The following is a 27820-nucleotide window of genomic DNA, read 5'->3' as shown; positions in this document are numbered from 1 at the left end:
TAGCTAACTTCAGCTCTCTGTCTGCCTTAAAAGAGGGTAAGGAAAGAAACAAAGAGGGAAAGGGGAAAGAAAAAAAGGAAAGGAGATTGCGAAGGAGTACGCGTCCCAGACATTGATTAGAATGCAATTGCTAACAGGTGTCGTTGGAGTCCACTTTTTAATTGTGTGCGCAGAGACATGTACGCTATCACACATACACAAACACAAGCTCACTTACTCTAATAACCTCTTTGCTAATACCAAACATGTAATTGTGTACATTGCTTATTTAATATTTAATCATTAAGCCAAATGAAAACAATCCTGCTCCGTGCTGATCAGGATATATTAAATAGTGTAATGACTTTGAACGCAGGGTTTACGCAGTGTGTGGCCTGAGAGCAGGAGAGGGGACTGAGATGTTGAGAGAGATTGGTCAGCCAGTCAGTTTGTGTGTGAGAAAGCGCCTGTGTAAGTAATTTGTTTCTACCTCTTCCTTTGCGGGAAGGAACTCTCTGATAATAATGTTGTGTGATGTGTGCTTTTAATACTTCAGCTTTCACTCTAACACTTTGAAACAGTTATTTACATTTTTGCAAGATTGAAACCAGCATTGCCCAGACAAAACAGTCCAAACTCAATAAAGTTGTTTGGGGATCCCGTGACACTGTCCTGACACTTTTGGCTCCCACTGAAAAGTTTCTGAGTGTAAAAAGTATAATGGCTGTTATCCACTAGATTCCTTCCGGTCCACACTGCTCAACATCTCCCAACTTGCAATTCCGGCTTCCTCAGAAGTTTTTCTGAAGTCCTGTGTGTTTTGGATGACTAAGGAGGAGGAGCAGAAGGGAGGAGCAGGGAGGTCTGAAGTGGTTGTTTGTCAGAGTGTGTTGATGTTGTTAGATTCATTGTTTCCTGTGTTGGTCAGACGCTGGGTTTGTGTTGGCGTTGGGGCTGTTATTCTGGCTTCAGCGCACTCCTCTCCTCTGCTCTCCTCTCCCTGCTACTCATTACAATGAATAAACACAGGGCAAGTATTGGACCGGACAACTTTTAAAGAAACAAGAGAGCGTGTGTGTGTGCATGGAATTATGTGTGGGTTTGGAATGGAGTGAGTTATTGTTGTGTAAGTAATGGAAAGAGCTAAATTGAACAAATTCTTGAAACTAGACAATTGGAAGGCAAACACGTTCAACAAAAGAGTAACAGTTGGAACCACATACTGGCTAAAACAGGGGTAGATAACATGCACAATGTTGTGTAGCAGGTTGTCTAGCAGTTCTAATAGTGACGTAAGTTATAACACATAATCAGAGTTCTGTTGATTGGGTAGCAACTAAAACATTTTGGTTCGTTGCTATGTGTGTATTAATATGATAAAGGTAAAGATAATAAATATATATATATCACTTCTCACAAGCTGTGTGATGAAAGTACTTACAGAAGATTTTACTATGCCGGTTGTTTGCGATGGAGTTTATGATGACTGACAGTAAATGCACATTAGTTATGTTTGCATGTATGGAGGTGTGTGTGTGTGTGTGTGTGTGTGTGTGTGTGTGTGTGTGTGTGTGTGTGTGTGTGTGTGTGTGTGTGTGTGTGTGTGTGTGTGTGTGTGTGTGTGTGTGTGTGCGTGCGTGCGTGCGCGGCAACATGTTCTTGAATTCCAAGTCCAGACCCGAGAGAACCTGTCAAAGTCCCCCCATACATAGACTGCTGTCTCTTTCTGTTAGACACACACAGATATACCTTTCATAATGTGTATCTCTCTCTCTCTCTTTCTCTCTTCCTCTCTCTATCCATCTATTTCCTTTTCTCTAGTGCTCTCCGCCATTTTTATTTCCCTTTGACAATAGTTAGCTGTCAGCATCTGGAGACGGCCTGGTCCTGAGACTGTCTAGAGTGCAGATTCGTATTTTATATTCTCTGAGGGGACAGTATGGATCACTATATATTCGGTAAACACACACACACAATCAGTACACATCCTCAAATGTCCCTTGACAGTCATGGCTGAAGGATGTTGGCAACAGGTGTGCAGTTGGGACGCTATTCTGACAGTGCTGGCAGATGCACACACAACACACACACACACACACACACACACACATACAGACAAATAAACACAAACAGTGTGGGTAAAGTGTGGAAAATAAATAAATAAGCTAAGATACTGTGTGAGAGCTGGTGACAGGAAGTCGGTCTCGCAGGGTGGTGTGCTCCACTGCAGCTAATTAACCCCAGGAAATAATTGCAACAATATGCAAATGCTGTTTAGATAATTCACTACACTGCCATGCCAGGTAGTCAGTCACTCTGTTGCCTGCTGCTCAGGGTGTAGGCAAAGAATACGTGTTGTTGAGGGTGTTTGTTTGTGTGTGAGGTTGGGTGATGCAGTCAGGAGCATGTGCGTGGTCATTTACCACCATGAAGACATCAACCATTCAATGTTTCTTATTCATAGTATAGGAATACATAAACCACTCACCTGGTCTTCATGTGGACCAAAAAGTAATATTTTGTCATTTCTATGTTTTGTCTGCATGGTAGTAACCAATTTTGAAAGTATCCAAAGTAAGTAAGTAAATGTCACACACACGCACATAAACATGCTGTGTACAGTAGTAAACTCCAGCTAATGTCTCCATGTCAGGAATTGTCACTAAATGGTAGGAGGGGAGGTGTGAAGAGTGAAACAGGTGGCATCAGCGGAGAAGAAAAATAAGGTGGAAGAGAGGGAATGAGTGATGGAAGGAGGCAGGCTAATGAAATGGGCTTCACAGATGAAGGGCGACATGGCCGAGGAGAGAGGAGGGAGACTTCAAAAGACTTTAATGTCACAGCCTTTCACACAGACAGCTCCACTTGAGCCGGCCCCTCCGTGCACGTAGGATAACACACATACAAATGCACGCAACCACGTGCACAGCACTGATGGCAGAAGGGCAGGGCAGAGTGGAGTTGCCTGCTCTTGCATCACACTCCGTGAATGGAGGTGGGTGCTGACACTACAACCCCCTCATGCTAATCTAGCAGTAAACACAAACACTCTGACAGGTTAATTTACCTCTAGACAAACACAGCAACCAAAACACACATCAGCACATCATCAAATGGTACAAGCACACACACACACTTGCACACAAATTTGTACACACAGATGCGCACAAGCGAAAACATCTCATCAAATCACAAGCTGCCTTACTTTCTTCTAAAAGTAAAGTTTAAACCATATTTTCTGTAACACGTGTATGTGTTCTACACAGCCACCTCAATTAACACCTTTAGGAGAGCAAATGTTGAAGTAATTATCTGTCTGTGATTATATACTGTCTTACTTTATAAAATGCAAGCGCATTTATGGAAACTAACAGGATAGTCTCTTAAGACACCTCCTCTGTCCTTTACCTTATATCACTAATTATTTGTTTTGGAGTCACATGGAACAGTTTGACACTCAATTAACAGATGAGCTTCCATTCTCTGTAGGCCGTGTGTTTGTTTATTTCGAGATATTCTTTTTTTATATACATCTGTATGCTAATTAAGAGAAGTTTGTGTGTGTATGTGTGTGTGAGTGAATATCGTGTTTGCATCCACTATAGGGTGATCTTAAATACAACATTCTGTTGCGATTTAAGGATACAGGTGTTTCTAGTTGACAAAGCTCCATGTGTAGTGTAAGCTCTTGTGGGAATGTATTGTTGATTTCTATTGTGAACCAGACAGTTTGATAGGAAATCAAAGTCTAGAATCAATGTCACAAGTTCATTAACGGATGCCCTTTTCTCACCTGTACTTTCACTATTGTTCTATCCGGCCCCGGATAAACGCTTACATCTCTGGTTAATTAAACATGTCTTCTGGTAGCGTGTGTGTGTTCCTGCACGTGTGTGTATAATTGTGTGAGAGTGTGAACCTGTGTAAGGGTGTTCATTTCTATTCATTCATTTCTGTGCATGAGTGCAAAACTGTGTCTGTGTCTGTTTATTTTTTCATTTGACCTTCCCCTAGTGTCTTCCCATTATGCCTCTACTGGCGTATAGATGGGCCATCGATTCAGCAACGGGGTACAAATTAAGATTTAAACGTTACGTCACCCAGCCTATTGAGTTTTACATTTAGGGCATTTGCAATATGCAAGACTTATTGATCTACTGAAGTGTGGCTCTTTATAGAAAACACCTCCGGCCACCATCACTTTTTTGTCTCTCTTTTATACTTCTCTTTTTGATAACTCTATTGATGCTTCTTTCTTATTGGATAGACAGGTATTTTAAATGTTTTGTAATTGCATTGCAGTTTGAGCTTTGCAGCCTTCAAGCTCATAAGAATTCTGTCATTCTACTTAGTTATGAATGTAACATTAGAGTTGCTTTTTTGTGTTGCAGGAAAATGGTTCCTCTGAGGAACACGTGCTGTACGTGTGGGACCACTTTGTGTCCAAAGCCGCAGCCAAGAATGTCTTCATCATGGCTCACAGCTATGGAGGGCTGTCTTTCGTTGAGCTGGTGAGTGTTTTAGTTTTCCGCTTATCCTTCCTACCTCCCACTGACAAAAAGACACACCGAGGCACACAATACCCTCCTGTCAGCACAATCACTCATTCATGTTCATGTTGTAAAACCTGCATATTCCAACTCTTTTACAAAGTAAAATTCAAGCAAAGCTACAGTACATATTCCATACACCCATACATGCACACAAACATAAACATAAAAAATACATATTCTCAAATAGACAGACACATATACAAACATGCAGAGCAGTACTAGCATCGGTCACCTTAGGGAGACAGGCAGAGTGATAGTGTGTGAAACATGGTGGAACGATTAAAAATAAATAGCATTTAGTTTCTTCGAAAAAGTACAGCTTCTGTAAACAATCTGGTTCATCCTTGTCCTTGGGCACTATCCCCCTCCTCTACGCATCAAGAACAAGAGGAAAACAAGGGGAAGGAGAGGACTGGATGAAGAAATGTACTGATGGCAATGCAACAACAGTGGGGTACTGTTAAACCAGATCTGCTGCAGAGCATGCAGATCTCCCAGCCTTAAGAGAAACAGAGGATAGGTTGAAAGATGGAGGAACGTAAGTGGATTTGAAGGAATTAATGGTGCACAGGGGAGGGTGAAAATAAAAGTTTGGCCAGCCTCTTTGCTTTGTAACCGCACCCTTCAGCTAAATGGGCCTACAGTGTGTCTTTTGTGGGTTATATGAAGGCTTCTGAGGTTAATGCTTTAGTCTTTGGTCTACTGTGATGTCCTAGTGGGATTCTGCATCACATATCGATCATCACTTTCTCTTCTTTTAGTATTTTAATGACTAGAGTAACCTAATAATAAAGCTTCAGTGTGCAGATTGCCAATACCATCATTATGAGTTATCCTTAACATTTTGGAGTACCTTTTAGGAGTCTTGATTGAAAGTGGGGAAGTTTATATTTGCTGCTTGATTTATCATGTGCATACTGGTGACAGTCTATGTGACTAATTATTGCATAATTGTATTGATTTAATTTACCACTGATAACATGTGATATTTGAGGCTCATATTCCTCTTAAAGATGCTATCTTTTTTAAAACAACTTAAGGCTCATAAGTTAGAGTACCAAAACGTCTTTTTTCATTGTAAATTCCAGCTTACAGTAGCTTTCGGCAGCTTGATAAGAAAGAGAAAAGAAAAAACTGAAATGTAGTTTTGTTTTGTTATTTCCAACCTAAAACTGTTGTGTTTGCGGCTTCCGAAATTCCAACAACCACTTGTGTGCAGCAGGCTTGGCTCAGTGCCAGGCTTATGCTGTACTAGCTGCGTTAGCATTTCAAAACATGTTAATGCAAAGGACTGTGCTGTATTAAGCTCTGGTAGCTAACATACTGTGCTAGTTGTGTTTGCAAGCCTCTCTATGATCTGAGAGCTGTGTTACATTGCCAGTCTGCTGGTTTCTTGATCTGAAGGATTTACTGCTAGACTCACCACATCCCATATTATTCAGGACATATCTCTCCTCTTTTCTTAGGAAAGGGAAGAGGAGGGAGGCGGCACAATGAGGATACGGCTAGTGGGGGATTAAAGGTGGGCACTTGTCCCACTGGTGTTTTCAGGAATATTTTATTTTCTTTCTTTCTCTTTCACCTACTCTTTTTTGTTTAGTATTTTGTAATTTTAATTTGGCTGCTAAATATTCATGCAGTGTTTTGTCCGTGACAGCCTCACAATCTCCTGGGCTTTCTCGCTGTGTGACGAAGACTAGCTATTCTCTCTATTTGTCTCTTTCTGTCTCTCTGTGTTTCCTTCAGTCAGACTCGCTCTCACTTTGTGTGTAAAGGCCTTGACGAGGTTCTAACTGCTTTTCTTCTACGTAATTTCCTTGTCATGTGAAAGACAGTTAAAAACAGTCATATACAGTATGTGCATATATAAATATATAGCATATAGCAGATGCGGTATGGGGAAGATAACATCAAAACAGAGACTTGAAAGATTTTTGTGTTCAATTTAAGTGACAAGGTGTTAGAATATGCCATTGTCAGGTTTCCCTGGGGCCATCCCAGCTTCGGTCTATCGGTGTTGAAACTCCTTCACCTCTTCCAGCCTGACAGTAATACAAACACATATACACATTCCTAGTTTTTATTTGCCTCCATCAATTGTCCAACTGTACCTATCAGGAACTTTGTCTACAGAGGGCAGTGTGCGGAATTCAATTCAAGTCAATCATGCCAGTTTTGAAGAGAGTATTTATTAATTTTTTTATTTAGCACTATGGATTTTATTTGGGTGCATTGTCAATACTACAGGCTGTTTGGCTTTTTTTTTCTCCAAATGCACTCAAACTACTCCCCACTCACAGTCATGCTCTTCACAGGGGTACCATATAAATATACATATGGGATTTAAAGCAGCCACTATACATTTCTTACTTGTTATTGCTGTGTTTTTGTGCTTGCTCACACATAAGCATACACACACACACACACATACATATGCACAACGTCTACTTAATTGAGGAGAAAGTGGTCCAGCGGGACGGGGAGGGGAGGTGTGTGCGCATGAGCAGGCGAGTGGAGAGTGGAGCCTTGCGGGATGAACCGTTTGACACATGAGAAGACCCAGAGAAAACAAGCTGTCTGTGGGTTAATTACTACTCCCCTTTGCAGTTAATAAATACATTTCTGATCAAGCACATCAAAAAGGCCCGCCATTAATTTCTCCTGCTCGCTCCCCTTGCTCCGGAGCATGTTAGCCCCTGTTTGGAGCGCTCGAGTGTTTCATTGCAATTTGATTTCTTTTAAAACACTTCACAGTGTGTACTGACTAATTATAGATACATCAAAGAGTAGCTAACTGCCTTTGAATGAGAGCGTGAGAGAGAAAGAGAGGCTTGCGCTGCAGGGGGAAGGCTTGCTCGCTCTTTCTCTGCTTCGCCCCCACTTTTTTTTCGCCCTTTTCCCCTCTCTATCATTCTTTAGCTATCACAGACTCCATCCATCCATACATCTCAGTTCACTGTTTTTCAGTTCTCTTTTTCTCTCTATCGCACCCTTAGAGTCTCTAGTCTCCTCTGACATGTGCTTTCATGCTTGGCCAGCCTGCTTCTCCATGCTCCTCCTTCGCTGTCTCTCTCAGCTGTACAGTTTTAGAGGAAGATGGGTCATGTTCCCCCAATTGTGCTACTTTGTTTTGAACCCAGTAGTCCTATATTCCCTTCAATGTCTAAGGGGTTTTATCCTGGCTGTGTACTGTCTTTCTCTCTGCGTCTCTCCATCTCACACAAAGACACATAAACTGGCCATGCTCCTCTAGGATCCAGGTCTGCATTATCCTTTCTTCACCTGAGGACAAAATCTCACCCCAGAACCAACCATAGAGTAAAGGACCAAGGGGATAGAACCATACAGAAAGAGTGCCCTGCCTTCCTTTCTCCCTCCGCTCAGCCTGTCTTTTCATCTCTCTTCGTTGCCAGGAGTGCGGGGGGGGACGTGTAAGTGGTATTGGTGGTGGCGGTGGTTGTGTTGAGGAAGGGTTGTCTAACCCGCACTAACCTTCCCGCTCACAGAGTGAAAAAGGAGCACGCTTATTGGATAGGACAGGGCAGCATTATATAAGGTCTTATGTAAGAATGCATCTGTCTCCCAGTACACAAATGTGTGGGTGCCAACCAGACAACCAGCCAGCCGCCACAACAGCCCCTCAAAAACATGATTACAGATTTTAGGTGTCCCCTGCCACATACATACAGTACATGCTTGCAGAATATCTTTCTGTACACTTGCTCTATAGTGCCATCTGTTTCAATCTATAACGCTTAAAGCTAGTTCTTCTCTGCCGTCCTTGGTTTCATGTGTGTGTAAGTGTATGTGTGTGTTGTGGCTAGGTGTCAGATGTGGGAAGAGATGCTTGAGGTGAGACAGATAGATATGGAGGATTTTTTCACTCCTTGTGGACTTCATCACTATACCGGTGTGGAGGATGAGAAAGATGAAACACTGCCGGGTGAATCAGTCTGAGTCGAAGAAGTTAGTTTTACATAGCTCGGAGTTTAGAAAGTGATTGAATTTCCATGCCGTGATATGGCAACCTCAGACTAAATTAGAGCTTTTTATATTGTAAGGTATAAAAAGAACATTACACGTATTTCTATAACACTGTGCTTTGTTTATACCTAATTGTATTCACAAGTTGAATTACAAGTAAAGACAAGTAGGTGTTTTTCTGTCTTTTTAAGACTTCCTATTCAGTTACCACAGAGAGTTTTCCAAACAAGCTCATTGCCATTTCTCCATTTTTTTTAACTTTGATTGTATAGTCAGTCTTCATGTTTGTAACTCCTTAACCTTTATAACTACACGTACTGAACCCTTTCACCACAATATTTGCCATACCGAAAACCACTCTGCCTTGTGTCCTCATTTCCTTATTTCCTCCGTCCCCCAAATTCCCCCTCTCCCAGTCGTGGTGACCCTCAGGGCAGTGGCAGTGCCAACTATGCCCTCTGTGCAGGACTCTTGGTCTGGCAGTGGTCTGTACAGCTCCATGACTGGCATGGTAACAGCCCACTGAACACATTGCGCTGTGAAAAGACTGTCTTCACCCTTGTGACAACATGCCTCTGGAAAGTCACACAAATTTACATATGTAAATATTAAAAATAGAAATATTAGTACCTGATCCTCATTCTTACTTATACCACTTTAAATATCTTTATCTGGTCTTTTTGACACACATGTAGAGCGCAGGCATACACATGTAACCACTTACAGCTTTTTTTCTTCAATGTCATGTAATGTTTATTTTCAGCTTCAGTGGATTTAAGGAATACTCAGATGTTTTAGGAAATATGCTTATTTTCTTTTTATTTTCTTCTTGTGTATTTTACATGTGTAGAAATAGGAAAATAGACATTGTGGTTTAAGATGCTTAAAGTGGTTTTAATTAGCTTATGAATCAGAGCTGTTTAATGACCAACTGCTGGGAGAAGTGACTGCATGCAGCCTCTTCGAAGTCCTGTCCTCATAGTAAACTTGCTGGCTTTCTGCCCTTTCCTGACTCCTAACAAAGCCCAGCTGATTCTTGGATGGATGGCTAGCTACCAGTAAACACAACACAAAATGTAAATGAGACTCATTTGAAGTTTTCTCTTTTGTTGCAAGTTAGCCTTTCTATCCTGCTTCCAGTGTCCTAGACTAAACACGTCCAGACCATTCTCTCTACTAAATGCACTGACATATAATTGATATTGATCTTTTAATAGTATCTAAATCAGTCAGACAGTAAATGTTTTTATTTGCCTAAAATTTTGCAATATTCCTTTAAAATGTGTCAAACTAAGTTCCAAATTTATATCTATCTTAAATACTCTTCAAGGACCAGTGCAACCTTCACCTGAGTTCATCACAACACAAGCAAAAATCACTTTAATTTGTTGACAAAATCATCCCAGCTGTGAAGACGTCCATACGCAGGCTCTGAAAATCCCCTCGTCTAATGTTGTATGCACGTCTCGGCCGCCTTCGAAACTCTGAATGCTAGTCTGTCTATTGCTTCTGGAGGGGATGAAGAGAAGGTTTGTTTTTATCTCAAGGTTCTCCATAGCTGGCGGGCTTGCAAGCGTTGCAGTAGTAGTGCAGTTTCCTATGTGTATGTCTGTCTGTGTGTGCTGATGTGCGTATGTGTCTATGTCTGCAAGTGGTTGCACACATACTGTATGGGTCTGTGTGTCTTGTGTGTGTGTGTGTGTGTGTGTGTGTGTGTGTGTGTGTGTGTGTGTGTGTGTGTGTGTGTGTGTGTGTGTGTGTGTGTGTGTGTGTGTGTGTGTGTGTGTGTGTGTGTGTGTGTATGTGTGTGTGTGTGTGCGTGCACGCACGCACATATGCAATGTGCATGTCTGTGTGTGTCACCTCTAGCCTGGAGAAGCCTGTATCGTCCTGAGCAGAACAGCTTGGTGGAGAGCAGCTATCAGAGCCACGTTAGGGGAGGAGAGGAGGAGAGGGTGAGAGGCGATGATAAATGGCTGGGGCACACTAGCAGAAATTAGTGGAGCCGTATGCAAAGCTGTGGCGTTTTGTTTGATGTGAAACAAAAGGACCACCATGACAAAAGTGCCTGCCAGCCTGCACAGCAGGACAGCAGCCCTCAGGACATACACCATCACCACTGAGAAAGTGTGTATGTGCATTTACACGTGTGCACGTGTGTTGGTACGCGCTTGCATGTGCGTGTATGTGGTAATGCATGCATATCATGCATGTTGCTGTTTTCCCGTCCTGTCTATATTATGTATATCATCCCTCCTTGTGTTTTTGTGCTCTGTTCGTAATGACAGACAATGCCTAGCCCTTTGTACTCCATGAAAAGACATGGTTTCTTCTTCAGTACAGCTACAGCATATTTGCTCTATTAAGCGGCTGAAATATAGACGTCTAATTTCTTTGTGAATGAATAGGCATCTTAGAGAGCGGGTCTCCTCTTAACATAAGGATGTAAATTGAACTGTTTAAATGTCATGGCTAGCAAGCTGATTTGATTTGAATTGATTTGCTTGTTTCTGGGAAAAAAGACCTCCCTTGCCAAACCTTAGCTGCGCTGGCTGCCACAGATAGACCAAGGTCTTTCTTTCCACCTCAACAACACATTGTAGGGCTTCTGAATTCTTCTATCTGCTGTGATTATGTACAAATGGCCTTCATTTGCCATCCATTTCAAAGCTGTAGTGCTGCATTGTGACTAGAGGCAGATGACGCAGACCAAATTACAGCGGGTTTGCTGCCTGAAAAGGATACTCGCACAATAGGCTTTGTGAAGTATTCCCTTCAATACGTCGCCATTCTTCTCACCTTTGTTGGTGTTTTTCTCTATGTTTCAGGAGCATCTTTGGTTTCTAGATTACATTTGTGGTGTTGGAGAGGATTGGGGCGTTGAAAATGCTTTACTCACCTCTTGTCTCTCTTGTGCTATTCCTTCAATATCAAGGAAAATTTTTTTGTTGTCTGCTGCATTTTTTTGATTGCCTTTATTAATCCTGTCTCATTTTACTGTTGCACAGTTGCAAAACAATGAAGTTCTCAGAACATATACACTGTCTGCCTCTTTACATTATACATGTACTGCATTCTACTTTTAGTCAGGTTGTTTCATAATGTCTCAATTAACTGAAGGGAATGTCTTAGTAAAAGCCAGTGCAAAATTGCTTGTTTCCCTAATTTTTGTTCTTCTGTTGAATGGTCCAGGTTTAGAAAGGTCATCTGAGACGTACAACCAAGGGCAATTGAAAGCATCACTTTCATTTCCACACTATTAAAAATCTTCGGGATATATGTGTCTTGTTCTGATCAAACTCTCCTGTAGAGTACGCAATGGCCCAGAGGCAGACGTGGAGCCTTTACCTCAAGCTCTGACACAGGAATGGTCAGCGTACACCTCAGGATCATAGTCATTTCAATAATCCCTCTTTCTAGCTGTATGTGTCTTTTACTTCTTTTACAGTATCTTTCTCCTCCTTTTCTCATTTTTTCTCTTCTCCTATGTTAGTTAATAGTTTGAGTGCACAGCTGTCTTTATTTTTTCATTACCAGTTAAGTAATTTGTTGTTCATTATATTCTGCTTGCAAAGATAAAAGTTATCAGTCCCCGGATTTCTACGGTTACCTTGTACATAATGAAGTCATGTGCTACTTCTAATTGGTCTGTGATATCCTTTAAGTGAAACCAATTTCAGACTCCTTTATAGGAGGGCAGTGGTATATGTCAGCTGTTGTTTTGAATAGTTTGTCTTATCCAGTCCTTGGTCTGACCATCCATGGTTTTAAATGGTCGAGCACGCTCTCACGAGGTCGTCACGGTTACCCACTCTTCTCCTTCGTTCCTCAAAACACACAGATGTTGCTATGGTGACGTAATTGAAAATCATTACACCTCAAACAAGTATTGTTGAGGTGACTATTCATAAGTCTCCTCTCACCTTTTTGTCTTCCTGTTTTTTTTTTCTCCCTTGTGAAAAGGAAGTGAAAAATCCATCTGTCCTCAGTACATCATTGTGCAAAGGCTCTCATGTCCTGTCCCACCCACCCCATACCCCACCTCTTCAATTCAGGGTCTTTCTTGCCACTTTGTGATATAAGAAACCAAGCCAGTTGAAGTTCATTTGAGTTCAGTTAAATCTTGAGGGATTCATCATTACATATTTACTGGCTGAGGCTGATCTTGCTGTAAGGTTCTACCCTCGTCCCATTGATCTAGTGCGCATGTTCACTCCCGAGGTTACGGGACGTGCTTCCATTTGCATAAGGCCCTGGGCAAGGTTCTTTCCACCATTGATTGGCCTGTCCATGAGCGCCCCGTGCCTTCTCACATTGATCACTTTGTTTTTTCCCGGAGACAGTGCTACACAGAGTTCAGCTGCAGCTCTGGCATATCAGACCTGTCGGAGCAAGAGAGAGAGACCGACAGAGAGAGAAGGAGAGGAAAGGGATAAGTAGGAGTCAGAGGGTGTAGATGGAAAACTTTAGAGCCAATATCTTAATAATGTTGCATACTTTTCCTTTGGATTATGACACTTAAGCTGAGAAAGTAACAACCTGTTTTACCCTGCCACCCCTGTGTTTTTATTCCTTCAGCCTGAGTTTCCTTGAGCTATCCTCTAGAGTAGGTAAACACAGTACAGTGATATACAACACTCAGGACACACAGACAGATATTAGCATTTCCACTCATACCTGAATTGCCGCTAAAATTGAACAGCCCTCCTCTTCCCTCCGTGTTCATTCTGACCCTCTGCTTCAACCCTGGTCTGCTTGTATCAGTGTGCTAGAGAGAAAGCTCTCCTCTCCCTTCGCTGTCTTTCACTTTAGTTTTTTTTTTTTTTTTCTCCTTGCCTGTTTCCATTCTTTTACCAACACCGTCTGCCTTGTAGCTACTCGGTCAGTCTTCCCTCTCTCCACCTACTCACTTGGTCAGCGAGGATGCTGTCTTGATTTACTCATGGTTTCCTTGCTCTCTACCATATTTTAGCAAAATGTTTTTTATGCTCTTTAAAAGTTAATATCATTCAAAGTTTTCTGTTTTGTTTTGAGTTTATGAGAGACAGACCGTAAGCGTATTCTGTATGTATCTGGTATAGTATGCTTGCATATGATATGCACAGTAGTTGATGTAATTGTATTGGTATTAGTTATTGCATTTTCTTGTATTTGTGCATTTTTATGACGCTCAACGAGGCACGGCACTCAACGTAGGAAAACATTTTTTTAATAATTTTTTTACTAGACTTTTTACCAGAATGACTCAAAAAAGAAGCCTGTATTGTTACATGAAGGCTTTATATGTTTGTGTTTTGATTTCTGCATATGTGCCATTGTGTGTTTATCCAGTATGGCGTCAGTGGCGGCGCAAGGCTCAGACTCCCATGATGCACCTCTTCTCTTTGTTCTGCTGTGTGAGAGCAGTGTGCGGCTTTGTCTGCCTCTCTCGTTCCTCTCGGCTCGTTGCCTCAGAGGCAAGGTCTCGCTCTCTTCCCTTTCCTCTGCTTCAGACCTCTCTCGCTCTTTCATTCACTCTTTAATACCCATTGGGCACTGCTGTCCACTTCTTTCGCTCCTCTCTCTGTCGTTCGTTGTCTTTTACCTTCCCTCTTAATTCGCAATGAAACTCTCACTTCACTTACTCATTCTTCCTTTGCCCCTTGCCCTCGTTTTTTAAAAACCTCAAACCACTCCCTGTTGTTCTATTTTTTTTGTGACTCTCACACTCCTCTGAGCTTCTTTGGTCACCCACGTACCGTCTACTCTCTCTTACCACTTATCTTAACTTGCCTCTTCTCGTTTCCCTCCTTTTATCGTGTCCCCCGGTGTATATGGTCTTTCGCCCGTTCTTTGCTCTTCCCCTTTGCTTACGATTCACTTTCTTTTTCCCTTCCCTCTCTTAACCTCAACTTCACATCGGCCTTTCTACTTCATTCTTTGCCGTCTCACACCGATCTGTCACTTGAGACTGACCTCACTTCTGTCAGTCTCCTTCACACTGTTCTTCATATTTTGTCTTTTTCAACAAATGTATTTGTCCAAGACCACAGATTTTTCTCACAGTGTCCTACCTACTGTATTGATAATTCATGGCTAAAGTGCTGCTATTTTGTGTAAAACCGCTGAATTGTTCAAATTGTAATATAAACTTTATTATTCAATATCATCTAAAATGGCGGATGAATTATCTGTAAAATGCTGATTTTTTTTTTCCGACCTGAAAATGCAAGATTCTTTCAATCCTTTAAAAAGTATCCTCATTTGTTTCCTTTTTATGAGTACATTTTCTTTTTCCTGTCCTTTCGCTCCAACACGCCTTTCATTCTTGCCACTCTCTTGCATTCGCTGTTCCCACTGTGGTATTTGCATGCATTCACCTGCTGTGTCTGGGTGTGTCAGCTGGTTACGACCTAGGTCACCTTCACCAGGGAGGGAATACGAGCGTTTGACGTGAGGTTTGAATGTGGTGAAGATGACATGTTGACAGCTCAAATGAATCGCTTGTCACATGTCATTTTTTTCCCCTCCCCCCTTGTTAATTCTTCCATAAGAATGCATACAATATACGAGAGGAATCTTGAGGACATACGGGGTTGCAAATTGTCACACAGGCATCACTCGAATTCAACACATTCAATTCAGTTTGCTTTTTTGTGTTTTTTTTTTTTCTTTCTCTGCCCTCAAGACTGTGAATGGTCTCATTCTGTGGCGAATGTAGAAGGAAGAATAAGTCTAAGGATTTGAAAGGCGAGAAAGTGTCGTTTCTGAAAAGCTGTGAGGAACAGCTAGGCGGATCCTGGTGCAAATGTCAGTGAACTCAGTGACTCTAGGGTTGAAGTTTAAACCCTCTCTCCCTCCTCAGCTTCTGTGTCTCTCATCCTGTCTCTCCTTTTTGCTTTTTCCTTCAAACTCTGCATCTCCATCCATGCCTGCCTCCTTCACTCTCTGCTCTCTGCCTTTCACTGCTTTTAAAGTTCATTGAATGCAGTGTTGGTATTCTGTGGTGTTTTCGCCTTGCTTACTCCAAACCCTCAGCACCAGGGTCACAGCATTCTATTAGTATGTTTGTAAAGAATTGTTCAGTGTCATTGCATCACCTGCAAACTGTGCGATTTATTTTCTGCACATATCTCCAGTGTTTAAATGGAAAACATAAGGATGGGATTTGTGGAGAAGGAAAAACAGGCAATTCCACAGTTTTCAGTCACTTCATATTTTCGGCACTTTAAGCTTGAAATACCTCATATTGGCTATTCAGCTGATCTATACCAAACTCTATAGCCTCCGATACTTATGGAAAGCTCGGTTTGAATCCTTTATGGCAATTTTTTTCCATGGGTGTGTTTTAGTTATGTACCTGCAGTAAAACATATTTAATTTTTTAAGCCTGGAAAGCTGACAGTGAAAAGAGATGAACTGTTTTATGTGCCATTTTAAGGCTTTATGTGCTGTGAAATACGATGGGGGTTATGAAAGAGCAAAAGGAAGAGAGAGAGAGGAAAGGAGAAGGAGAGCGAGCGGGAGACTCCTGGTGTGGAGCAGCCTTTGATGTCTTAGCTGGCTTGGAGCTGAATGCGGAACTCACTGAAGGGTAGGCCTTGTTTCATGGTGGGAATATGAAGCTGGGCGTGCTGTTCGATTTAAAAAAAAAAAAAAAACAACAACAAAAAAACCCAACGCATTTGCACATATTTTTAAAAATGCATTCATGTTTGTGTACATAGGTTTTTATCTTCAAGCATGAGTGTGCATTTTGGCTTGTTTGTTGTCCCAGTAGCTAGGTTTCATTTCTCCCCTGTCATGTCACTCATTAGTTTGTGGTTCATGTTCAGATCAGTTACCAGGCCACATTGGGTGGCTTAGTAATTCACAATCTGTGTGTGTGTGTGTGTGTGTGTGTGTGTGTGTGTGTGTGTGTGTGTGTGTGTGTGTGTGTGTCCCTGTTTCATATATATTCTGCTTTCCTATTAGATGGCTTCACACTCAACGATTCCTCTGGACTCTTCTGACATCGGCTTTCATGCATGGCCTGCCTGCCTCTCTCTCTCTCTCCTTCTCCCTCTCACATTTTCTCGGCCTCGAACATTAAAAACATCTTGGTCGTGTCAAGACATCTTTTAACCCCAGCACCACCCACCCACCAGCCCCACCACAAACCAGCCCCACCACCAACCAGCTAACATGCACAATACACCCCCATCCCCCATGCTTGCTCCTCAACTTCCATCCCTTCTTCATCCCTTGCTCCCTCCATCCCTCTCCTTCCTTCCCCCAGTGTCTTGCCCCCTCCACCTTACTCACCCACCCCTATCCGTGTGCCTTTCACATGCGTTGCCACTTCTCCCATGAATCCAGCCCCCCCCCCTCTTCTTCCTTGCTCCCCTCCTGTATCTGTTTTTGTGGCACTGCTAGGGGTGATGGTTAGTTGATTTGGTCTGATTTCTCTTTGATGAAAACACTAGGGGGCACTGCATGTCCTTTGTTACCCCTCTCTTTCCCTTAGTAGGCTTCGATGCATGTGTATTTTCGGTTGTGTGTGTTTTGTCTGTGTCTGTGTGCCCGTGTGTGTGCTCCTGTTTGTGTTCGTATTTTGTTAAAAAGAAGTCCCTTGTCTGTAATGGATGACACAGATCTGCAGTCAGACAGACAGGAAGGCAGGCAGGCAGAAGGTCTCTTGTGGTCACCAGGGCTAGTGCTCTGCACCCGTCCGCACCCCCCTGTCCCTGCTTCTACTCCCTGTTTCTGTTTGGTGAACCCAGGGGTGTAGGTTAATGAAAAGGGCTTGGACCACCGAGAGGAGCGACAGTCATCTCCCAGACACCTCTGCTCACCTCCAGCCCTCTGAGACCCTTCTTCATGACAGGCCCCCCTCTCCACTTCTCTCTCCCCACGTCGGCCCTCCTTCCCCGGGGTCACACCACATCGTCTGGCTGCCCAGTGGCCGCCAAACACAGCTTACCCAGCATGGCATTAGACAAAGGTAGATAAACCAAAAGAGAGAGTGTGGAGCATTTCTTAAGTGGATGAGAGTTTTTGTGTGTGAGGAAAAAGAGAACGCATAAGAGAGCGACTGCCCTCTTTATCCAAAAGGCTAGGGATTTAAACATCGGCCTCATTCGGGTCGGGTCAAGGAAGAGTCGGCCCCAAAATAAAGATTAGCTCCAGACACCAGAGTGTAAAGGAGGAGACAGAGAGAACGCGGACCTTTGTTTCTACTCTGCTGGTCGGGACCTTGTTGTGACGCTTCACTTCATGTGGTCATGCTGGCAATATTCTAGTTGTTTTCCATACTAAACAGTACTATACAATGAGTGACCATGCTCACTTTTTTCTCATGCATCTTCAAATCAATTGATGAATGTGATTGTTTTTGAAGGAAACTCTGAATTATTGATTTGTTTTTGAATTTTTTTTTTCTTTTTGTGGTAAGCAGACAGCTGATGAGGGGTGTTTGATAGTGCTAATTGGCAGCTCCCGTCCATGCAGTGTGTGGTTGGTGGTGGGTTGGGGCTGGGCGAAGTGAAGCGCTGCTATTGTTTAGAGGTGTCAAACCCAACACAGAACAAAGAGGACGGGAGAAATGTGCTGTGCTCGCCTATCAGTGTGCTGAAAGCAGCTAAAGTACACACACACACACACATACAAATATATATATATATATTGTATATATATATGAATGCACATGTGTATGTTCATCCACGCTCACACACACACACACACACACACACAACAGCACATTACCTGGAGTCCTGTACACCAGCATTCACTCACACTGACATGCACACACACAAACACCTACTAACACACATATGCACACTCTTAGACAAACAGCCTGAAAATGACAAGATAATCACCACATTCAAACTTACCTTCAGCTCTGGGTAAATGCCTTTCTCTGAGATAAACTAATAAATATACTGTTTTCTTTTCAAATGTTCTCCACTGAAGGCCCTAATTACCATACGCTGACAAAGACCTGACAGAGGTGTAATAGTTAAAAAGGTAATTTGACTACAAGTAGGAGTTTGGGTGGGGAAAAGGGTCAGTGTGGTTTCCCCCCACCCCCACCCGCCTCTCTTTTTAATGGTTTATTCACGCTTTTCGAGGACTTTTTGCATGATTGACTGACAAGGTCTTTTTCCGAAATAGCATCTTCAGTAATGAGAAATAATTGACTCCCTAATCAAAAAAAGGGTTCATGGAATCCACAAACCCAACTGTAATCTTCTGTGGCATTTCCAGCAGAATTGACAGTCCTCATAGCTTCAGGCTCTATACCACTTTGATTTAATTGCTTTTTTTTATAAGATTAATAATATACTTTATACTGAATTGTGTGTGTGTGTATGCCCTGTGTGTGTGTGTGTGTGTGTGTATGTGTTCCTCACCCTTCTCTCAGGCTTTGTTTTTAATCAATAATATCACTTGAAAAGCACTTCAACTGGTGTACTACTTTTTGTGGATTTTACATTTAATTCATTAAGGAAATCACTGTTTGTGATTTCATTATGTACTTAAAAGTATATTGCTGTGGTTGTCGGGCACGTTATTTTAATAAACTACAGTATAAAACCTGGCAAAAGAATATCAAAAGTAAATTATTCTTAATTGAATTGTTCTTATGTTTTATTTAAAATACAGTAATAATAATAATAATAATGATATAATAACAATAATAATACTACATGTATTCAGTGTATTCTAATATCCGTGAGCAGTATTTCATTCATTTAGATATTATTTTATTACATTTTTGCCTGATTTCGTCTTTTGCTGGAATAGAACCCAAAGTTGAGTCTTTTCATTTTTGTTTTTAACTTTGGACTGTCTAAGGAATTAAAATTTATATTTAAAGCTAGAAGGCAAATGTTTTTGCTATTAAATCTGGTCTAACAGAACATCGTGATACAATTCAGGTACTTGAAATAGGTTTGTTTTTTGTCTTTACCCTGTCTGTGTAATTTAGTAATTGAATTGCTTTGTATTTTCTTATACCCTACATTACTATTATTTTTTATCTTTTAGTCTTATGTCTTGATTAATTTAGACATAAAAATAATAATTTTAGTGAGTTTGCCTTAAGAACTGCAAAGTTTTTACATGATGGGGCAAATTAACTTGTAGCTTCCTCCAGCCTGTCCAATTTGTAATATGGCCTAAACCTCTTCTCCCTTTCTTTCTTTTCTGACTCATCTTTCCTCTCGTTAAAAAACTGCTTTAAATCATGGCTAGTGGCAATGAGAAGTTAATTTCAGATTGTTATATATTTCCATTAATTTCAGTTGGCCTTCTGTAGTTTTAGTACAGGGGGATCACAGAGCCTGTTTTTTCCTTTTTCGGGGCTCTCTCTTTTCCCCTTGCCCCACAGCACAGGAGACGAGCAAATATGAAGGAGTAGAGGACGATAACTGAAGGGAGAAACAGTCTCTTTGTCACTTTCATTAGCACTGCCTTATACCTCTCCGCCCCCTTCCTTTTTCCCCCTAACTTTTTTTTTTTTTTTTTTTTTTTCTGTCCATAAGCGGCTTCTCACTCAGAGATGGGTCGAGTGGCCCTGGAAGTTTAAACAAAACAACTCCCCTGAGAATCCATCTCCTGCAGCCCTGAAAGGACACACACACCAAGCACACACACACACACACAAACACACACTCACACACACCTGATTTGCCAGTTGAATGTGCAGAGCTGCAGGCGCCTCCAGATTTGTTGTTTTTGTTTCATTTTCCTTCTCTTCCTCCTCCCCCATTCACAGCTAAGGTGAAAAACAGTCCACCGAGATATTTTGTAGATTTTGCCATTAGCAGGCTCCACCTTTTCAAAACACTTACAGTAGCTGGACTTCATGTGTTGATTTGTACAGCATGAAAGTGAATTTGTATAGAACAATGATGTATTAAAAAAAAATAAAGGGGCTTTTCTTGATAACAATGACAAAAGTGAAGAGAGTCACACAATTGTTCAAATGTAGCTCTTCTTAAACTTCAACACAACAAATTTAGAAGAACTCAGTGGAAATTCCACATCATAGCTTGCTGAAATTTTCTCACTGCACCCCAATTTAGAAATTTTGGCTTGGATACCAACTGTGGGCTCAGATAGTACAAGGAATCAGTGTTTATCAGCCCCTAAGGCTGTGTGTGTCTGTGTGTGTGTGTGTGTGTGTGTGTGTGTGTGTGTGTGTGTGTGTCTCAGAAATGGACAGCAGTACCCGATGGATATTTAACACATTAGCTTTGGCAGAGCTGAGAGTGGTGTGAAAACACACTGATTTCCTAAGTGGCAATCATATCAGCCTCGCCGTCAGAGAGGCAGCAGAGAGCAAACATCTGTGTGTGTGTGTGTGTGTGTGTGTGTGTGTGTGTGTGTGTGTGTGTGTGTGTGTGTGTGTGTGTGTGTGCCCCAGAACATGCAACCAAACTGTTTGTGCACATCACTGAGACATTGACTCCCGTACTGCTTTAGATTTGTACAGTGAACTTTATTAGTGTGTGTTTGATTCATTAGAATTAAGTCAGTTTATTTAGCTTTTAAAAAATAATGTGCCTCATAATATTTATTTCACTTTTATTTAATAGAATCTGTATTTCTGTTGTCATCTGCATTACCTCCTACTGTTTTATTCATTATTAATTTCATCTAACTATGGTTTTATCTGATGTTCAGGCTCTCTGTCTGATTCATTCCTACCTGTGTCTCTCTTTCTGCAGTCTTTTCTTCTCCCAGCCCGGGGTTTCTGTCAGTTTCTCAGCCTCTGCTGCGGCTAATGCCTGCTCTGCATGTGTGTATCTCTCCCTGTCTGTCCATGGTAAGCTGTCTCCTCCCTGCCAGGGTTCAGGGAGCCCTTGGTTCTCCTCGATGTCAGTATCACCCTGAGTTACGGCACAAAGGTCTCAGCCTCCTCCTCCACCCACCCTTGTTAGGCCCTCTCGTTCACTCCCTTCCTCCGTCAATCCCATTCTCCCTCACCCCTATCCATCCTCATCTCCAGCTGAGAGTCACCCATCCGAAACTATGTTAAAACAGGGTCATCCCCCGGTGTGCACTTAAAGGCTGTCCCTTTAACCTGCTCTGAAATACTTACGGCTATTATTATAGCTTATAAATCATTAAGAAAGTTTAATTATACGAAAATTTCATGGTGGAAATGTGCAAGCTGACACATGGGAAGGGGAATTTAATGGGCCAGCAAGTCCCAGCACCGTGAGGGAAAATATTGAGGTTAGGTTTCTATTTTACAGCATTGCCGGAGGGTTGGGAGACAGGGAGAAAGACAAGAAAGAAGCACTTTTAGAGTGAGAGAGAGGGAGAGAAAAGGCAAGTGGCGATGATGAGGCCTAAACTGTATCCAATGCGCAAAAGTAACTTTCTCATTTCAATCTGTAGACCAAAGCTGTTAATATGGGCAGTTGATTTGGGAATGATGAAGACATTGCCCACCATACCTTGTGCTGGTTGTCTTAACTAAAATGTATTCTAATTAACACAAGACTTTAATTAGTCACCATGCTGTAATTTCCCTTCGTTAAGGAATGCTTCCTAATTAGAAATTATCATTTGGAGAATTTCTGTAATTGCTGTCGCTAAACAATATATGAACATCCTTAACTACTAATGTTACAAAACTTTGTCCACTTTCTTAATTGTGTCAATATCATTTCAATGTGAACGTTATACGAGGGCTGTGGATATAGCTCGAGCAACTTGAGCAACGACCACCAGTCTTCTCATTGTAAGATAAATGTAAATTGATCAAACTGTTGGGAGTTGATGTCATTAACATTTACCAGTGTGCAAATGTTAATTAGAAATTAATTGAATTCTGTTTTAGTAACTATGAATTGCTCCTATACATTTGAGTGTCTGCAATAAAAGAGTTCAGTGAAAACCAACAGGAATTCAAGTGTTTCAGGGTGTCATTATAATGTTATGGAATTATATATCACTGGAAGAAAAAGACTTATGTTGAAAATAACTTCTGATTATGTGGACAGACACAAACAGTATTTTTATGTATTTATATATACATGTATATATAGATTCATGATTGCACATTCACAAACCATCGTTTCACATTTTAAAACTCTCAAACAACCTCGTCTTGAAGAAACTAAATCCAGTTTTTTAAGTGCAACAGCAGTTGCTCTGCACCATGCTGCTATTGTTTAGGAGCTCCCCCTTACCCACAACCCTGTTTGTCCCTCCCCTCTTCCCTCCCTCCATCCCATCCTCCCTGCCCTCTCTCTCTCCTCCGTCCTCCCTTCCCGTCTTCCTCTTGTTTTCCATGCGGGCACAAGCGGGGCGCAGCGCCCGCAGCCGGCGGGTTTCCTGGCACGCCGCTCCTCATCCTCTGCCTTTTGTTTCCACCAGTGGACAACCATTCTCCACTTCTGCTGTGTCAGTAAATATTTATTGGCCTTCCTTTTCCTCATCGCCCCCACTGATGTTGGTGTGTTTCTGTCCGCTGTATAGATATGTGTGTGTGTGTGTGTGTGTGTGTGTGTGTGTGTGTGTGGTTTGCATGTTTATACACACATAGAATCCTCCCCAACACGTACACAGACATACACCACCTCCCACTAGCCTGTGTCCGGTGCTGTCACTCACACAAGTCAGCGATGCCCCCTCCTCACCCTTTCATATCTCACCCTGTCTCTCCGCCCACCATCCTCCCTTTCTCTCTCTCTCTCTCTCTCTCTCTCCCTCATCTTCCCTCCGTCATGCATGTGTCGAACAGCCGTGAGAGGAAAGAGAAGAGGAAGTTATTGCAGTTTTCTCCTGCTCTCTCCCTCCCACTCTAGACCCACACCACAACCAGAGTTCATGCACTGGAGAGTCAGAGGGGAAAAAACCCTGCAAGTAAATGCATGTGACCTCAGCGAGCAAAACCTCTGCACAGTTCCACAACGCTGAAAGATGCACACACACAAACACACTCCCTCGGGCCCTGTGGCCTCGTGCTGGAGAGGGCTTCCTTCCTGCGGTTAAGACAAAGGAAGCTGGGGACCGACAGGGGACCTGGGACCGCTGCTTCAAAGCCACAGGAAGCGCTGGTGTTGTCTCTTCCTGTGGAGGGTGTCGGAGCGTGGGGGGCCAGCTGCCTGTGTTTTCACAGCCAGGGACGAACAGGGATAAGTGTGTTTTTTGTGTATGCGTATGTGTCACAGACAGGGTGGGTAGAGTGGCTGAACACGCTGAACTTCCACTCCTATCACCCCTCTATGACCCGAGATCAATTGCAAAGCAACATTCAGTCATACACAGATAGGAATACGAGAGATAGCTCACCAACATCATCCCTGTAGTGAATCTCCCAGTCATTTAAAGCCAAATCCAGCTGAGGATCATCATCTTAACCACTGTTTATCTATAAGTCTATTGTCCTCATTGATTTATGATGAAAAAATCACTGCCAGAGCATCAGTCAGCCTTTATGTTTGTTTTTCCAGCCCTTGCCACTGTCTTTGCAGACTCTACACATGCTTGCAATGTGTACATGTCTGTGTGTGTTTGTGTTTGTGCTCCTGTTCCAATGTTGGCGTGTAGGGATTTATGGGGGTGTATGTGTTAGTGTGTCTGCGCCATGTGTTTTCCAACCTTCCGGTGTGCACCCGCATACATGTTTGTTTGTTTTTTCTGTGTTCGCCCTGGCTTCTCTGATGCTCTCCTCTTACTCTCTGGCAGCAACAGGACAGTTAATCAATCAAATATTTAAGCAGTGCTTCAGTGCTCAGTGGGTAGTCCTAGATTATCTGTGGCTGTTGGCAGTGCATGGCGCAGCCACATTATAAGCCTCGTCTCTGACTGGCATCGTCACGGGGCGCCTCTCTCTCTCTCTCTCTCTCTCTCTCTCTCTCTCTCTCTCCTCCTTCCCCCTGGCCTCTGCTCAGTCTTTGCTTACTCCCACTAACACTCTACATTTTGTCCTCTTTTTCATTCTCACTCATTTTCTGTCATTCTCTCTCTATCCTGTTTTTTTTCCTCTTGTTTGCTGCTCTCTATTTGCACTCTCTCTCCATGTATAATTGTGGCTTTTCACATTGACTATCTGACAGTGAGCAAGGCCCCTTAAAGAGCTCTCATCTTTCTGTCTTTGCCTGTTTCTCTCTTTTTTCTCACTCCGCATTCTTTCTAGGGATAAGTCTGCCTGTCTCCCCATGGGGATCTCCATTGTGGATTACCATTTAGTTTTCGCCCAATTATCTAGTGGCTTTCGCTGCCTTTGACACATAATTATCAAAGGCCTAAATAATTGTCTTTATTATTGCCGGTGTTTAGATGTAGCGTCAGCGGAGCAGTCGCGAGCAAGGGAGTGTCACGGGGAGAGGAGAGAAATGAAGTATTTATCTCAACCAGAGATTAGCTTAGCATGCTGTTAAATGATGTCTCGTCGCTTATTTCAACTCCTCGTCCAGATAAATAAACATGATTAATATGCCCCCCCCCCTTCTTTCTTCATACACACACCCCACACTTACATATACACACAACCACATATCACATTCATTCTAGTCAGTGCTGAAAATAAGATTATACACAACAAAACGTCTAGCAATTAGCTGGCTTTGTAGCAGGAAGCAGCTTAAAGTGCTAAACACTGTACTTTGCTGAGGGCCATGTGAGAGGTCAGGTACAAGATACAGGGGTTAGAGAAAAGTCTCTGTGGGTGTGTTTGCGTGTGTGTGTGTTAGACGGGCTCCAAATGCACGGGAGTTGGCTATTTCATAGTGCTTGTGAAAAGCTGGATTTAGTAGAATTGTGCCGACCAGGGGGTCAGAAATCTGGGATGTTTGCGGGTCTCTATAGCAACCAGGCCCTCTGCAGAGAAATCAAAAAAAGAAATGGTTCATGAGGAAGAAACAGAGAGCGGGAAAAAGAGGGAGACAGATTTCAGTTCATCCAGAGTTTGAATATGTGTGGGGTGGGAGTGAACTCAAGTCCACGTCATCATTTGTGACTCAGCTTTGTTAATCATGGTTCAGATAAATAGAAATGTAATGTGTAGTTGCAGTGAAATTAAATCCAGTTCACAGTGACAGAGTGTGTTTAAAAACATCTTCTCACAGAAATGGGTTAAGAATTTTCTTTTACATCTTTTTTTGTGGCACACTAAATTAGGATATCAAAATGGCCTTGATAATTGAACTGAATTAGACTTACAAGCTTTCAATGGTGCAGAAGTTTGATGAAGTACCCCAGACTGGTGATAAACATTTCATCAAGGTGCTCCAGTGAGTAAGGAGGCTGCCCTTCAAGCTGAGGACTCAGGTTCAGACTCCTGTGATGGGATGCATTGTTTCCACTTAAACTTAAGCTTCTACTTACGTTTTAAAGACAGTGAAAGCCCACTTGCTTCTAGGATTCTGTTCTGAAGCTGACCCTGTGGTCTGTTCGTCTTGTGAAGTGAGCCAAGGGAAAGGAGAATTTTCCTCATGGGGCTCAATAAAGCATTCATAAATATTCTTTGTTGTGCACATCTGCCTGTCTGTCTCTCATCTGTCTTGCTTTTTCTTTCTATTCCTTCCTTTTTCTTCCAAGCATACTACTTTTGATTTCCATTGAGCTTTCCTTTTATATTCTGCTTTTTTTTTTTTTTTACACGCAAGCCTCCCCCCCATGTCTAACCCTTATGCGGACTTTACTCTGTATAACCAGCTGCTTCAGAGTTAAAGGAAAGGCCAGCAGAGAGGCGGCAAATGCCTCAACATCTGTGTGTTGGTTTTCACTCAACAAGTATTTCCACATGTTTCTCTTCCTTTTTCCCTGTCCGATACAAGACTGATCACAACAGCTGGCCTGTTTCCTTGTTAAAGCTGCAGTCTGCGGTTACATAGTGGATTAGCACATTTAACATTCTGGATAAAGATGACTAACACTAACTCACAGGCTAACATGGTGTAAAATATTATAACATGATGAGTCATATGATAAGACGGCTTACATCGCTACCCACTTGGGAGCATGTGGCTTCATTGTTTCCAACTGGTTTGTAAGTTAACCTTGAGTATCACCCACCTAGCAGAAGACACAGAAATGCTTGGATTTTGCTTTCAACATGCAGCAAACCACAGTTGTCATTGTGGCTTGTAAAACATGGGACCCAGTGGTGTCAAAATCATTGTGGTTTAGGGCCACACTGCATGGAGCACTCTCTCCTGCAGTCATTATTTGTCAACCTATTACCCCAACTGTTACCACAGCCAACCATATGTTTATAGGCATTGCGGCAATGAGAGCTGTCAAAACAAGTGATTGATATAGCCAGTGTTGGGAGATGGAGTTCTTTAGTCTTTAATCTTCGGTTGAGGCATCAGCAAGAAAACAGACTTATTTTTCCTCCTTATTTCAGCAGATATACAACACTGTGTGAGTATCTTTGAATAGCTGATCACAGAATAACTTGTTCACAAAGGTGGGTTAGAGAAGGGCAGAAGTAGTTCTTCTTTGTATTTCAAACCCAAAAATGTAGCTAGGGAGAACTTTTTTACCAAGCAAAAAAACATCCAGAGGTGTAGAATCTAATTAATTCGAATGGCTTCTTCAGAATTTCCAAAGTTCTCGTTATCCCATTTTTAAAAAACATTTTCATCTGTTGGCTTGATGAGACAGTCTGTCTATGCAAGATTATTCATGCACTGTCTAAATACTTTAAATACTGTCCAGTGTTTAAGCTCCAGACTTATCCATCTAGCACCATCTACAACCCAGCTCCACTCCCACCTTACCAGCTGTGCCTTTTTCTTTGTACATACCTTTATCTTTGTCTAACCACTGTCAGTCATTCAGTTGATTCTCCACCAAACTGCCCCTCTGTTGAGCAGTGCTCTCATTTCTGCTCACATTCATTCCTACATCCATATGCATACATTCATGCATGTACCCACATACATGCAGTCATGCACACACACACTTCGTCTGGGTGTCTTTATTAGTATTCTTGTTCTATCTCTTGCTTCCATCTTTCTGCATACTTTGTTATGTCTTAAGTACTACTGAAAGTGACATGCCAAAAAAGATTTTAGAAAAAGATACTTAAACAACCTGTCATTAATTACAGTTTGGCAAATACAGTTTACTTTGGCACCGGTTACTAAAATTATTAGAGCTAAGTTACAGTTTTAATATAGCAGTGATATTCAGTGAACCTGAACCATGTTAAGTACATTTTCCATTCAAAATACAAAATGTTAAACTCAGAAGGGGCATACAATAGGAGCAAGTAGAGACCTATTTATCCACTTGGAAAGTGGAAAAAATGTTTTCAGCCCAGACTTTTTGACTGGTTTGAAGTCATGTGCTTAGTGTTTTCCATGGGCAGTCAG

General features: G+C 42.1%; 1 protein-coding gene across 1 annotated transcript in view; it reads left to right on the top strand.

Moving 5' to 3' along the window:
* The window catches only part of fam172a (family with sequence similarity 172 member A), a 150655-nt gene that overhangs the window by 65756 nt on the left and 57079 nt on the right, over positions 1–27820 (top strand). The window contains exon 8 of the mRNA XM_051423773.1: positions 4371–4490. Coding sequence (XP_051279733.1) covers positions 4371–4490 — 120 coding nt within the window. The remainder of the gene's footprint in view (positions 1–4370; positions 4491–27820) is intronic.

Source organism: Dicentrarchus labrax, unplaced genomic scaffold (genome assembly GCF_905237075.1).
Source record: "Dicentrarchus labrax unplaced genomic scaffold, dlabrax2021, whole genome shotgun sequence".
In the NCBI taxonomy this organism is placed as follows: Eukaryota; Metazoa; Chordata; class Actinopteri; family Moronidae; genus Dicentrarchus; species Dicentrarchus labrax.
The sequence above is the reverse complement of the archived record's forward strand: the minus strand, read 5'-3'. Positions and strand labels throughout refer to the sequence as shown.